General features: G+C 36.9%; 1 protein-coding gene across 2 annotated transcripts in view; it reads left to right on the forward strand.

Moving 5' to 3' along the window:
- LOC149829411 (ABC transporter G family member 32-like) overlaps positions 1 to 14,640 on the forward strand; it is a 70,708-nt gene that overhangs the window by 17,752 nt on the left and 38,316 nt on the right. For both annotated transcript variants that reach the window (XM_090015921.1, XM_090015922.1), the window contains exons 11-19: positions 8,599 to 8,915; positions 9,009 to 9,169; positions 9,247 to 9,350; positions 11,455 to 11,611; positions 11,710 to 11,820; positions 11,913 to 12,004; positions 12,092 to 12,424; positions 13,263 to 13,553; positions 13,680 to 13,763. In XM_090015921.1, coding sequence (XP_089872047.1) covers positions 8,599 to 8,915; positions 9,009 to 9,169; positions 9,247 to 9,350; positions 11,455 to 11,611; positions 11,710 to 11,820; positions 11,913 to 12,004; positions 12,092 to 12,424; positions 13,263 to 13,553; positions 13,680 to 13,763 — 1,650 coding nt within the window. The remainder of the gene's footprint in view (positions 1 to 8,598; positions 8,916 to 9,008; positions 9,170 to 9,246; positions 9,351 to 11,454; positions 11,612 to 11,709; positions 11,821 to 11,912; positions 12,005 to 12,091; positions 12,425 to 13,262; positions 13,554 to 13,679; positions 13,764 to 14,640) is intronic.

The following is a 14,640-nucleotide window of genomic DNA, read 5'->3' on the forward strand; positions in this document are numbered from 1 at the left end:
AATATGTCTGAAGTAACTTATCCCACAATTCTCTGACTGAACAATCATCAGGGATGGCTACAAGAACCTCTTGAGACAATGTAGAGGTGATGTATGCCACCAATGCTTGGTCTCTCTTCATCCACGCGATATAATTTGGGTTTCTGAGAAGCACAGTAGAGGATGCCCCTTTATCATCTTCCTTTTCATGCGAGATAAACTCTGGAGGGGTTGGAATTGATCCATCTAGATGTCTAGAGAGATCTTGACTCCTTATAAAAGGGATGATCTGTCTTTTCCAAGTCAAGAAATTGCTATTGTTTAACTTCTCAGAGACGAGTTGACTAAGAAAATTAGAAGAAAGAAGCGTTTGTGAGAATGTGGAATCCATTGAGGGTAACACAAGTGATTGGGAATAAAGAAAAAAGAAGAATTTTCGGACCAGATTCAGTTAATAGATAAGAGAATAAGAGAATCGACGACTTTTTTTTTTTTGCAGAAATTTAACCAGAAAGGTTATATCCTGTCGTGGTCAGCAAACATAAGAGGTCTGATGCTGTCAACACTGAATCTGTTTCAGATGGATAAAGAAAAAAAAAAAAAATATATATATATATATATATATATATATATATATATATATATATATATATATATATATACACGTTGTTGAATGAATATAACTAGTCTTCAACAAATTCTGTAATCTCGAATAGCAAGAATGGTATAGATAACACAAAATTTTTAAGTAAAACAGATTGGCAGCATATCGATGGTCCTTTTAAAGGATCAAAGATTGTTGTCAATAGAAGAAGAAGATAGAAGTCGAGAGACGTTCCTGATTTTAGAGAAAAAGTTTCAGAAATCGTCGATTAAAGAAACAGAAATATGCTGAGACGCTGATTTAAGAAGATACAGAAACAAAAATACGCTGAGACGCTGATTTAAGATACTGAGACGCTGATTTAAGAAGATGAACGTAGATTGTTTGGAGGTCTGGGTTTAAAAGGATTCAAGAGGGAAAAATGCAGATTGATTCGGGGTTTAGAAAAAGGGCGTAGATTGAAGGAGACACAGTTTTGGAGAAGACAGATGAGATATATTGAACTCACAGATTTTCGGCTTGGAGCTTAGGATCTCTTTGGACAATCCTGTTTGGAGAAGCAATCCCAGGCTACTGCTTTGATACCATGTGAAAAGGTGAACTCTAGGTTTACCTATGCAAGGAGAAAAAACGAGAAAAGAAAAAAAGAGGGCTGCAGAAAGTCACGACTGATTCTCTCACTCGTGACTAATCTATTCAAGGCATATGTATATAAAGATTACAAAGATTAGGGTACAAAAATACCCTTAAATAAATGTTTAAAATTACAACATAGCACAACCCATATATGGATACGGGTCTGGATTGGATCCAGATCCATAAACGATTCTTTTCAGATCTACTGTTCTGAAACAAATATTCTTCGTAAGATACAAACAACATTGTAAGTAGTATGAATCTCAATTATCTACAACTATTGTGAAAGAGATATTCTTTAAGTTCTGATATTAACTGGCCTGTGGGTACGCACGGACGCGAAACGTAGAAACAACCGAGATCGATCTGGGGGTTTATTATGTTAAGTGTTTTTCATTAACCCGGATGACTGATTGAGTCTGCTACTATGAGGACGGTTAGTGACCAAGAGAGTAAATCCCCAAAGGCATTCGTGGCCCATGGATTTATCCAATTTCTGCAGAAGTACCTGTGAGTTACCACCTAGGACAATTTATGGTAATCTCAATTTCCCTAACTCCGATGACTGGGGAAACCAAGTCTTTTGCTCGTGGAGTGATTGTTAACAACCTGTCCATCAGAGTTTTTGTACCATTCATTCTTTCCCTTGATGAACCGTGAAGGTCGAATGGGCACGACGGGGGTTTCTTAACCATCGTTTTATTCTATATGCTCTGGTCTACTAAACCTATTTGAGCATCTTGTCTGTAAAGGCGAATTATCACCATTTATGTGATCTCAACATTGTGCCATATACACGCTTCGAGGTTGCCACAACCTCATCATGAAAACATCGCAACACCAATGTGACGTACTTGTCCAAAAGTATGTCCGTACCTGCCTAAAGGTACGACTACGATGAGAGGGTCAACATTTAATATGTTTCAACTTATTTAGTTTGAACTTGACATGCATTGCTCTTTGACCATTTGGTCTATGGAGTGATCATTATTTTCACTTATTTTTACAGTGTGCTCATTGCACACATCGAGGTGCTCAACGACCTCACATACTACTTATCGTAATGTATATACCGTACCAGTCCAAAGGCCCGACCACGATAGTAGGTCATGGGACTCTCGAAAGATAACCCAACATAGTATTTGATATGACATAAAAGCACTAATATACTTGGCATACTCAATCACTACGAAACAGGAAATCTCAAACAAGACTTGGGATCGCCGTGGATCCAATCATTCTTTTTGAGTAACCGACTCGGGGTACAATTAGTTGCATCTAGCAACGCATAAATGAAACATAAGCTTTATAAGCAGGATTTTGTTCTCGAAAAGTCGGCCTAGCACAAAGAAGCACCTTCTCTCAAGCTTTTAGTGCATGTACACAATTTCGCACCTTTTCAAAAGGCGAGAAATATGGTACGCGCACCTGCACACCCTACAAGGCTTGCCTGAGGGCGACAACAAGAACAAAATGTAATAGCAAATCTAAACATATGCAATATGACGACAACAAGAAGCAAGTAGTGAAGATCACTGGCAGTAAACTAATGGCAGAACTCATACTATGCATACAAGACGTGGTGGCTACAAAGAACATATAATTTCTGATAAATAAGGTCAAGTAGAGAGCAGGCCATCACAAGTCATATTCATCCATATTTACGCATGCATGCAAATATATCAGTTGTTCTTATCCCAGGATTCAACTACTTTATTTAATTCATCCAAAGTCCTCGTGCATCTTGTTAAAAATGATGTTCTCTACGTTCACCTGTGCAAGAAGGAAGAAACACAATATAGGAAGAAGTGGCTGCAGAAAAACACGTCAAAATATGGTTCAACGTGTTTCATTGTATTAGGTTACGAGTATTTAACTAATACAGATATTTATGGTATAAAAATACCCTCTAATACAAAATAGAATTACAATATATTCTATGTTTGGATCTTAACCTGATCCGGTACAGAAGTCGGGTCTGGTTCTGTGCAGAACCAGACCCGACTTGGCTCCAAAACCCAATAACGACTTATTTTCAACCTCCCTCAAGTTGTGCATGGTCCTGGACCATGAACAACTTGCCTTTCAACATCAAGAATCTGTCCTTTGTCAGCCCTTTGGTGAAAATATCCATAACTTGCTCTTCAGTTCGCACAAACATAGGCTCAATCTCCTTTTCTTCAACCTTTTTCCAGACAAAGTGTTGATCTATCTCAATATGCTTTGCTTGACTATGATAGATAGGATTAAAGGACATTGATGGCACTTTGATTATCACACAACATAATTGATCGAGTAATCGGTTCTCCCATCTCTGTTAGGAGATGTCTTATCCTTGTAGCCTGAGCAGTGGCAACAACCATCAACCTGTATTCAGCCTCTGTACTCGACCTAGCAATCACCTTTTGCTTTCTACTACTCCAAGAGACCATGTTCGACCCGATGAAGCCACAATAATTAGATACTGATCGTCGTTCATCTGGATCACCTGCCCAATCAGCATCAGCGTAAATAATGATTTCATGGCCACGTTGATTTTCACTTTTCGTGTACACCAGCCCATCACCAACTGTACCCTTTAAATACCGTAGTATTCACTTAACAACCTCCATGTGCGGTGTATGAGGTTCATGCATAAATTGTGATACCTGATTGACCGAATACACTATGTCGGGTTTGGTAAAGGTTAGGTATTGCAGCATGCCAATTATGCTATGGTACCTAGTGGGATCCCCATATAAATCTCCTTCTTTAGAACTTAGTTTCTGATGGATGATACTTGGAGTTGCCAATGGCTTACAGTCTTTCATGCCTGTCCTACTAAGAATATCCATGGTGTATTTGTGTTGAGTGAGAGTAAGTGCATTACATGTCTTATCAACTTCTACCCCAAGAAAATACCGCAGATCTCCCAGATCTTTCATTTTGAATCTCTGATTAAATAACTTCTTTACTTCCTCAATGTGATCTCTACAGTTCCCTATGATAATGATATCATCTACGTATATCAATAGAAGAGTGGTGACATCTCGTTCACTTTAGATGAATAATGAGTGGTCTAGAAGAGACCGAGAGAAACCGTGCTTCTGTATTTCTAGCGAAAAACTCTCAGACCAGGACCGAGAAGCTTGTTTCAATCCATAGAGTGATCTTGTTAACTTGCATACATACAGATTGACATCTTGTTCTGTATACCCAGTGGGTTGTTCCATATACACTTTCTCTTTTAGGTCCCCATGCAAAAAGACATTTTTAACATCTAGCGGGCTCAACATCCATCCATGTTCAATGGCTAGACTCAATGCAATACAAATGGTCCCCATCTTAACAACATGACTGAAAGTTTCATCAAAGTCTTGTCCATGTTTTTGTGTGAATCCTTTGGCTACAAGTCTAGCTTTATACTTTTTAATTCTCCCATCTGGTTTATATTTTATCTTGTACACCCACTTCGACCCAACCACATTTCTATTTAGTGGTCTAGGCACAACTTCCCATGTACCACATTCATGTAAGGCTTCCATTTCTTCGTTTATAGCTTCGATCCATCTTCTAGAACTTTCAACTTGATAAAATGTGAGAGGCTCGTTCTCTTTATTTATGGACGTTAAGAACAATTGAAAATCCAAGGAGAATTTTTTATAGCTTACTCACTTGTCAAGCGGATGTCGGATCCGGGTGGATCTTCTGATGTCCAACATTTGTGGAGTAGAAGTAGAAGAACAAATATCTGTGCAAGGAATAGATGATGGATCTTTCTCTCGCCGGGTGTAGACAATACCCTTATACCTTACTGGCTCCAAGTTTTGTGTGGTAACCTCTTCTGGTTGGGATGCATCTGCTAGTTCCTCAATCTGTAGAAAAATCATCCCTAGTATTGGAAAAAAGTTCTGAATTTAACCATGGATAGTATACTTCAACACTGGGACTTGGATTAGCAACATGGAGGCTTGGATTAGCTGGCTGATTGTCAAAATTCATCTCGTCAAAAATGACATTTCTCGATATTTTGACGCGTTTACTCAATGGATCATAGCACCTATACCCCTTGTAGTCATCAACATATCCCACAAACCTGCACTTTAAGGCTTTGTCCTGAAACTTATGTCTCAATGAGCCATCAACATAAATATCCAGATCTGAGTAAGATCTGATTCCTCCCCTTTTTAGATCTTCACCTTGTACACGACAAGATCTGACACCCACGACCATTGGGTCTTCATCCAACTTCCAGATCTGGCTTCAGATGTGAGTCATGACCTCCAGTCAGATCTTCATTGTCGTGACTAGGTCTGACTGCAGATCTGTCGCCAGATCTGATCTTCACCAAGAGGCACAGAACGCTGATCAGCAGAGGAGCGATGGGATGTTGATCTTCTCCGACTATCCGATGAGATATTGCTTGAAGGAAGCTGAGACTGGAACTCAGACACTCAAGATCGCACGCTGCTTTGATACCATGTTGACGTCGGCTGGGTTAAGAGAGAGAGAGAGAGAGAGAGAGAGAGAGAGAGAGAGAGAGAGAGAGAGAGTAATCATATATTTTCATTAGACCCTAATCCCTTCTTAAAGGAATTAGTTAAAAAATAGGTTACCAAAAGAACCCATCTACTTATCACTAATTACATAATGCTACCCAAAACCAAAAAGATATTTTCCTTTAACAATTACAATTAAAATTTAAAAAGTTAAATACATCCATATTTAAATTAAAGAACTAAGAAATAGTCAAATAACTAAGATAACAATTAAAAAATAGCATTTCTGTTTCTCATTGGTTCGCAAAAGTAATCGAAGATTGAAATAAATAAAGACTAAATTCTCTACACCGGTTGTTGGTGAGTTGTTTATCATGATGTTGTGGATTTGGGCATGTGTGCTCTAATTTCTTTCACGACATGATGATGTAGTAGGCTGAAATAGCAATCTCAATGCAAAACACTGAAGAAGAAATGTTTCTGATTCATATGTTGACCACCATGTTTTAGGATATATATTCTCTTCCTCTCTCGGTAGTAATGCCTATCCATATAACCTCCTATAGGAAAAATTTTCAAACTCTTGTGTGGCTTGCTTTATAATATGTTCTTAAAGTCTTGCGATACACATATTCCTATGCTTTGATAGCTCTGGATCTAGATTTGGAGGGACACGACCAACACCTCCTTGTCACTTCTTTGTATAATATTTGAGATTGAGAGAATGTGCCATGCAATGCAAAAAAGTGCTACTCTTATCCCATCTTTTCACTAAAATTGAATGTATATAATTAAAAAAATTTGAATCATCAAGTGCGTGATCTTTTTTCTCGTGCTTGAAAACTGCAAATTGTATTTTTTTAATTAAATTATCCCACATTTTATAAACTTTGTGAAGCATGGGCTCATCCTTGTCAACTGCTTTCAACATTTTTCAAATAGGTTGCGTAAACTCAATGAAGTATATGACTCTATCTCAAAACTTATCATCAATAACACATTTCTTAATTTCTTGGGCCTCGACAACTTCATCAACACTATGGAATGTCCAATTATTACAGTCACCATGTTAATTAAAGCATTCTTGACTTGATTCTTTTCACCATCATAATGATAGACACAAAACGTATTTCAGCAACCTAAATAATTATAGATCATAGTGCCTATTAAATATGGCAATAACATGATGGTGGTTGACAAAAAAATTCCTAATATTTTTATATTTTTTTTAAATTCTTCAATCCATGAACATAGAACATATTAAGGCGATTCTTCTTTCTCTTTTGGGTTGTAGATGCTCTTGAGGGACAAATTCAAGCTGTGTGCTATAGAGGGAGTCTAAAAATGTGAGGATACTCACTGTCCAAATTCAATGCTGCACTTTTATAAACTGGTGCACTATCTGTGATGATCTGCATTACTTTCTCATCACTCTCTTCTTTTATTACTTCTATAAACAACTCTTTCAAATACTCAACATTTTTATATTGCCTAGATGCATCAACTGCTTTCAAGGATACTAATCTACTAAGCGAAGAAACAATGAAATTAATCAGGTGACACCTTTGAATATTCATTCACCCATAAAACACAATGAAAACTCCATTTTGTTCCCATAAAAATTTATTAATCTCTAGCAAACTCTAAACATTTGTCCTCTCTTCTGCAAGATTTGTCGTTCATTGTTTTCGACACTTGGAGATGCATAGCCACTCAAATTATAGTTTGTTAGTGAAATAATTAAATCCTTCAAATAAAGATTTCTAGCTCCATTAAATTGAAGTAAACTAGAATAAAAATACTTCTTACTTTTCTATCCATCTCCTCCCTTCCATATGTATTGAATGTTGCTTGTATCGTTTCTCTACTTTCTACGTTCACTTTTCTTTTTTTTTTAGTATTTTCTTGGTGGCTTAAAAGGGGTATATTGATTGCACAAGAATCAGTCATTCTTCTTCTCTTTTCATATTCATCTTGTATTTTTTGTAGTCTCTACATAACCTCATCAACTTTTTATATCATGAAATGCCATGTCTTGATATCTTCAACAAATGATCCTTAACTTTTGTGGAAGACTCAATAAAATTTCTCTCATAAAGAGTACACTGAAATCTCACATTTTCACTACCTCCTCCAGCTTTTTCAAGTCTTTTCACATGTGCCAATAGTGGCCCATCATCACATGATGCAGTTAGAACGAAAACCAACACTACCACTAGTAGCAGAACTTGCATGTGGAGACGAGGATGATGCAATAATTTTTCTTTTGTTCGCAAGTCTTTTCCCTTTATCCGCCATTTTCATCCTTAAAACCAAAAAAATAAAATTTGTATTAAAATAAAATTTATAAAAAAAGCTGCAGAACCCAACCCAAGCTTGAGTTCGGTTAAGCTTGAGTTCAACACAACCGAATCCAGTTTGGCCCTTGCGTCAATGAGGGGAGGAGGAGTAGAAAGTAGAAGGAAGAAGAAGAAAGAGAGGAGGAGGCGACGAAGGGAGGAAGAGAAGGAAGAAGAAGAAAGACAGGCGGAGGAGGAGAAGAAAGCGGAAGAAGAAGGAGAGAGAGAGAGAGAGAGAGAGAGAGAGAGAGAGAGAGAGAGAGAGAGAGAGAGAGAGAGATGCCTGAATTCGTCACCGCCATCGGAAGAGGAGGAGTCGAGGAGGTGGTCTTTCGTCGTCGCCTGGTGCGGCACATTTTAATTACTGCTGCACCAGGTGCTGCACCCACACCTGTGTTGCATCCATGAGGGTGCAGTCACCCTTTTAAAGAGTCCCTGAGACATAGATTGTATGCTATTTAGGGTTTGCTATGATTTAGAGAAGTCTATTGACAAATTATTAGCTGAACGGTTGACATATAATCTGGCATGCTAATCAGCTTGTTTAGTTGCTATCTTGCAGCTTCTACTTGTTGCTGTTATCACAATGACAGTGTTTTTTCGAACAAGAATGCACCATGACACTGTAGAGGATGCTGGAGTATATCTTGGAGCATTATACTTTTCTATCATAATGATTTTGTTTAATGGGTTCACGGAAGTGTCAATGCTTGTAGCTAAGCTTCCTATTCTTTATAAGCACAGAGATTTGTGCTTTTATCCATGCTGGGCATACACTCTTCCTGCCTGGGCTCTTAGTATTGCAACCTCGCTTATGGAGTCTGCTATGTGGGTGGCAGTTACATACTATGTGATGGGTTTTGATCCACAAATTACTAGGTAAAAACATCTCCATTGCTTAATGTGAAATTTGTTTGAATGTTTATAAATTGCCTTGACATTGACCCAAATATTTGACATGTTGCTATGCAGATTTCTTCGGCAGTTTTTATTGTTCTTCTTCTTGCACCAGATGTCATTAGCTTATTTCCGTATAATGGCAGCCCTTGGTCGAAATATGATAGTTGCCAACACTTTTGGGTCTTTTGCTATGCTGATTGTCATGCTTCTAGGAGGATTTATTACTTCCAGAGGTTGGAAATTTGTATTCTTCATGTGCCTATTTTGATTTGGTGGGTGTTGTTGGTTCATTTAGTTCTGATTGTTGCAGATAGCATTGGGAAGTGGTGGATTTGGGGATACTGGTTTTCTCCCTTAATGTATGCTCAGAATGCTGCTTCTGTAAATGAGTTTCGTGGGCATTCATGGGATCAGGTAAATGGATTCTTGCTCCTATAAATGTTGTAAATTGCACCTTTTATTTTTTATAGTTTGATCACAGTAGCAATATATTCTCCTCTCTACATGTGTTGCATTCTACGCATGGTCTTCTAGCCCTCTTCCTCTTGTTATTAATGCTCTTATTGTTTTGCCTTTCTCCACAAATTTATCTAGAAGGCTAATATGCATATTGTGGAACTTGGTAAGCTGCACAAATAAGCAGCAACAGAGGTTTTGAGAAATTTTGCATGTTGATGTCTATTGGTTCACTGACTACATGCTTCCTGTCCAATAGATAGTTTTTATCTCTAAAGAGTTTGAGTTTTTTCCCATAATTTTTATTTCCTCAATGTTGAGTACTTAGCTTGCAATAGCTAATTTTATCTCACAAATTTGACTCCATCAGAAACTTATAAAACCAACTGATCCATGACTTGCTGTGACTGCTTAAACTTTGTTATGTTACCTGCACAAGTTCCACTGCAATCAGATTTCAAATGGTTCTTTTAGAAGCACTGCTTTCTGATGGAAAATCTGAAGTGCTATATTTTAGTTATTCAATAGTCCATGAAAATCTGAAGTGCTGACCCCAATTGTTTTGGGATGAAGGCGTAGTTGTTGTTGTTGTTGTTGTAATAGTCCATGCATTTTCTCATTCATGTTAGTTTTGGCCCAGGCTTTTTGAAATTTTCTTTTCCTGTTTGTTTTCTACCACACTTTCTTAAATAAGATGTTCTGTATGTGCGTGTGTGTGTTTCCTTAAACTCCAAACATTTCTCTAACCTAAATGAACACTTTCCGAGCAGTGATCTTTCTGCGTTCTGGCTTTTCCCAGTCACTAGCTTCTTTAATAGTTCAATTAGATAGCTTCATATTGCAGTTTTCTATATAATGTGTATTTTCTGTGGTTCTATTGGTACATTTGCTTCATTATCTTTCATGCAATTTTGTCTTTTCTTTATATTTGGGTATTTTGATAGAGGGTAACTCTTTGACATTAATTTCACTAGAACACCTATTTAACTAGAGCACCTATTAAATTGATGCAGATCAATAAGTGCTATTGATGAAAACTTTTATATCTTTTCATCTTAAAAATTACCTAGTTTGGTTTCTTTATCTTTTTATGTTAATGCCACAGCTGTTTATGGTCGATCCTATGTCATAGGCACACCAATATTTCTCCATGTGTCCCTTGTAGCACTTGTAGTTTGACATAAAATGCAAGCTAAATTGCTCACAACATGGTCATAGTCATGTCATATGTGGTCAACCATGCTAGACATTCCCATATTGCATGTTGAAGTACAACGTTTCCCTATTTTGGTTTTTCAGCTTTTTGTGTATACTTCAAGACCATAAAAAAGTAGAGGTCCCTAAGATAAATTAAAATAAATTATGTCATTAGTCGTTATTGCTCACCCATTATGTTAGCTTAAAATTTGTCTAATAAATCAGGTCAATTCTATTTTGTTGTCACACAATCATACACGATTTTAAATGTTCCTTCTCTTCCCTCAAAGGAAACCTAACCAAGTTTTGTACAAAGGTTACTAAAGTTTATAAACAGCCCCTTGCATATTGATATAAACTTAACTATTCTTAAGCTATTTTAAGGACTGACCTAAACTTGAGTTGACATAATTGGAGAGATTTGTTACTCTTAACTTGAGATCTTTGTGTATCTAAAGTCCAAGAATGTGTGTGTGTGTGTGTGTGTTATCATGCATGTTGATGCTATATGAACTATGATCTGGTTCTTCAGATAGCGATCACGTTATATTTATGCATTTCTTTACATGGGATTTGGCAGATAATAATCTATATGCTGTTTCTTCTCAGACTATTTTTTAGACTTTTAACATGCTTATTGATGATATGTGAACCATGATCTTGTCCTCCATATAGCATTCGAACCTAATTGTTGGACATGCTGAGGGTTTCCATCATCATTGATTAATCTGTGACAGAACTTGTAACTTTTAATTGTAAAATAAAAAAGATAGAGATTGACACATATAGTGTTTTGCTAGTTGTATGGGTGCTTAAATTTGTTTGCTCCTGCGAGGTAAATTCTGATGTGAACTTTGCCTTTCAGAGAATTGGCAACACTAGTGAAACCATTGGCCTGGCACTCTTAAGAGGACGTGAGTTGTTTCCTGAGAATTACTGGTATTGGATTGGTGTTGGTGCTCTACTTTCTTACTCAATCTTGTTCAACATCATTTTCACCTTCTTCCTGACATACCTCAATCGTAAGAATACTGTTTTAAGTTTTAATTATTGAGATATCTTAACTTCAAGTCTTCAGCTGAAAGTTATAACGGGAATCATGTGCACGAGTCTCTTGCAGCTCTTGGGAAGCCACAGGCAGTCCTCTCTGAAGAAGCACTCCAAGAGAGGGATGGTAAGGGGAGTGGTCATTTTGAGCTAAGCCCACCTATGCATTCAGGAACCATGGGAGGTGAGCAAATTATGTGACAGTTCCAAATTCAGTTTTCTTTCCTTTTTCTCCTCCTGCATCAAGTCTCACATAGTCTCATACTATGCCAACAGCAAATGGAAAAGAGAAGAGAGGCATGGTTCTTCCATTTCAACCTCTCTCTATGTGCTTCAGCAATATCAGATACTATGTGGATGTGCCTGAGGTGTGCTAGTGTGCCTTATCATTTTCTATTTTGATTTATGCTTGATAATCTTCAGATTCATTCTTTCTTATGATTCACTGTTGATAGGAAATGAAGCAACAGGGCATTATGGAAGACCGATTACAGTTGTTAGTTGATGTTACTGGTGCATTTAGGCCTGGCATTCTTACTGCATTGGTTGGAGTTAGTGGTGCTGGTAAAACCACTCTAATGGATGTACTAGCTGGTAGGAAAACTGGTGGATACATAGAAGGAAATATAAGCATATCAGGTTATCCAAAAAATCAGGAAACCTTTACAAGAATCTCCGGCTATTGTGAGCAGAATGATGTACATTCTCCATATATGACTATCTGTGAGTCACTTGTATATTCTGCTTCGCTCCGTTTGCCTGCACATGTCGATCCAAGAACTCAAAGGGTAAGTACCTTGATGCTGGAGTAGGAGCGAGACACTACTGAGTCTAGGGTCCATTAGATCCATTTTGATTATTTGAGTTTCTTTTGTAATTATTTAGTTGATTTTGGTTCTTGAGTCATATTTGGATCATATTTTAGGATTCTATCTCAGATCCGTATTGGTTTTTTAGTATATTTGGATCATAGTTTGCAATTGGATCTATCTCAGATCCATAGTAAGATTAGGGTTTCTAGGGTTTTTCTCTCTTCATTATAAATTTTCATTGTGAAGATTAGGGGAGAAGCTAGATGAATGATTTTAGTTAATTTTCAGCAATTTTTAGTTATTTTCCATTAATTCTTGTTTTCGTAGATAACTCGGTTTTTAGCTAGGATATCGATTTTGCGGGGTTTGAGAGAGCTAAAAACAAAGTTACCTACAAAAATAAGAATTAATGGAAAATAACTGAAAATTGTTGAAAATTAACTAAAAACATTCATAATCATTCATCTAGCTTCTCCCTGAATCTTTACAATGAATATTTATAATGAAGTGAGAAAAACCCTAGAAACCATAATCCTACTATGAATTTGAGATAGATCCCAATCACAAACTATGATCCAAATATGACTCAAAAACCAATATGGATCTGAGATAGATCCAATTCTAAAATATGATCCAAATATGACTCAAGAACCAAAATCAACTAAATAATTACAAAGAAACTCAAATAATCAAAATGGATCTAATGGACCCAAGACCCGATAGTGTCTCGCTCCAACTCCTACACCATACCTTTAGTGCAACGTTTGGTTTTTGACCCTTTTAGATGCAACTGGTACTTCATAATGGTGTGCAGGCTTTTGTGGAAGAGGTAATGGAACTGGTAGAGCTTGTTCCAGTTAGTGGTGCCCTTGTCGGACTTCCAGGAATAAATGGGCTGTCAACAGAACAGCGCAAAAGATTGACCATTGCTGTAGAACTTGTTGCTAATCCATCCATCGTGTTCATGGATGAGCCAACATCTGGATTGGATGCCAGGTCTGCTGCCATTGTTATGAGAACTGTGAGGAATATTGTGGATACTGGACGCACAATTGTGTGCACCATTCATCAACCCAGTATAGACATTTTTGAATCTTTTGATGAGGTCATTCATCTAGCATTTCTTACATGAATAGGTTTCTAATTTTTTTCAGCAATTCATATAGGCATTTATCCATAGAAGATTTACTATTAGTGTCACTGTTGATATTGATGTGGTTTATATCATCAGCTTTTGTTTATGAAGCATGGAGGAGAGCTCATTTATGCAGGTCCTCTGGGAGATAATTCTCAGAAACTCATAAAGTATTTTGAGGTACACTTAAACACCTTGATATTTTCTATATTAGTGCTTCCACATTTATCTTCTCTTGAAGTCTTCTTCAACAAGGAGCTTGGATTTTATTTTATTTAATTTTTGCTTTTCTAATTGTATCTTTTAGGGTTGTCTCATGGTTAGAAAGCTGCTCTAGTTGCTTAGAAGCTAGTTTTCTAAATTCAATTCTTCACTTGCTGAATCATGATTTTGTTTTCATTCAATAACAGTCTTTCTACTATTAAAAAGCAAACCAAGCTTAGGTATTTGGGTGTATAATTGTTTTCTTATCTATTTTGGTTGCTTGGGTTTCGTTTCACATGTTTTTGGTGTAATGAGACTTCTCCTCCATGTAATGGTCCCAACAATTGATAAGTATTTTCTATAGCAAGCATTGTCAAGATTTACTTACTCTAGTGGTCTAGCCTCATTGATTATCTTGTTTCATATGTCTACAATTAGTCACACTAGTTAGTGTTTCTTGTTATTGCCACCACATTTAGTTGATATAATCTTTCTAGAGTTGTTCAGCAAGGTCTTGGGTTTTCTTTCCCTTGTATTTTCCTGCATCATTGTCTTGCTCCATTCTATTCTTTATTACTTTTGTGATGCTCTTATTCTCAGTTTCTCATCTGTCTCACTCTTGCCTCTTAATTTTTGATAGAAAACAGAGAAAAAAAAAACAAAAGAAAAATGGTGGAAGGAGGTGGCCATAACTTTAGTAGAAAAAATGATTCCGAAAAGGGAAGTAGCCTTGGTATTGATCAAAGTGTGCCCCCTGTGCACCATTGAAGAAGTACGAACTGGGGACGCATTACAGGTACTGATGATGTAAAAGAACATATTTATGAAAGGACCTGATAAGTGATAACATATT

This window comes from Nuphar pumila, chromosome 8 (genome assembly GCF_984573655.1).
Source record: "Nuphar pumila chromosome 8, dmNupPumi1.hap1.1, whole genome shotgun sequence".
NCBI classification, from domain to species: domain Eukaryota; kingdom Viridiplantae; phylum Streptophyta; class Magnoliopsida; order Nymphaeales; family Nymphaeaceae; genus Nuphar; species Nuphar pumila.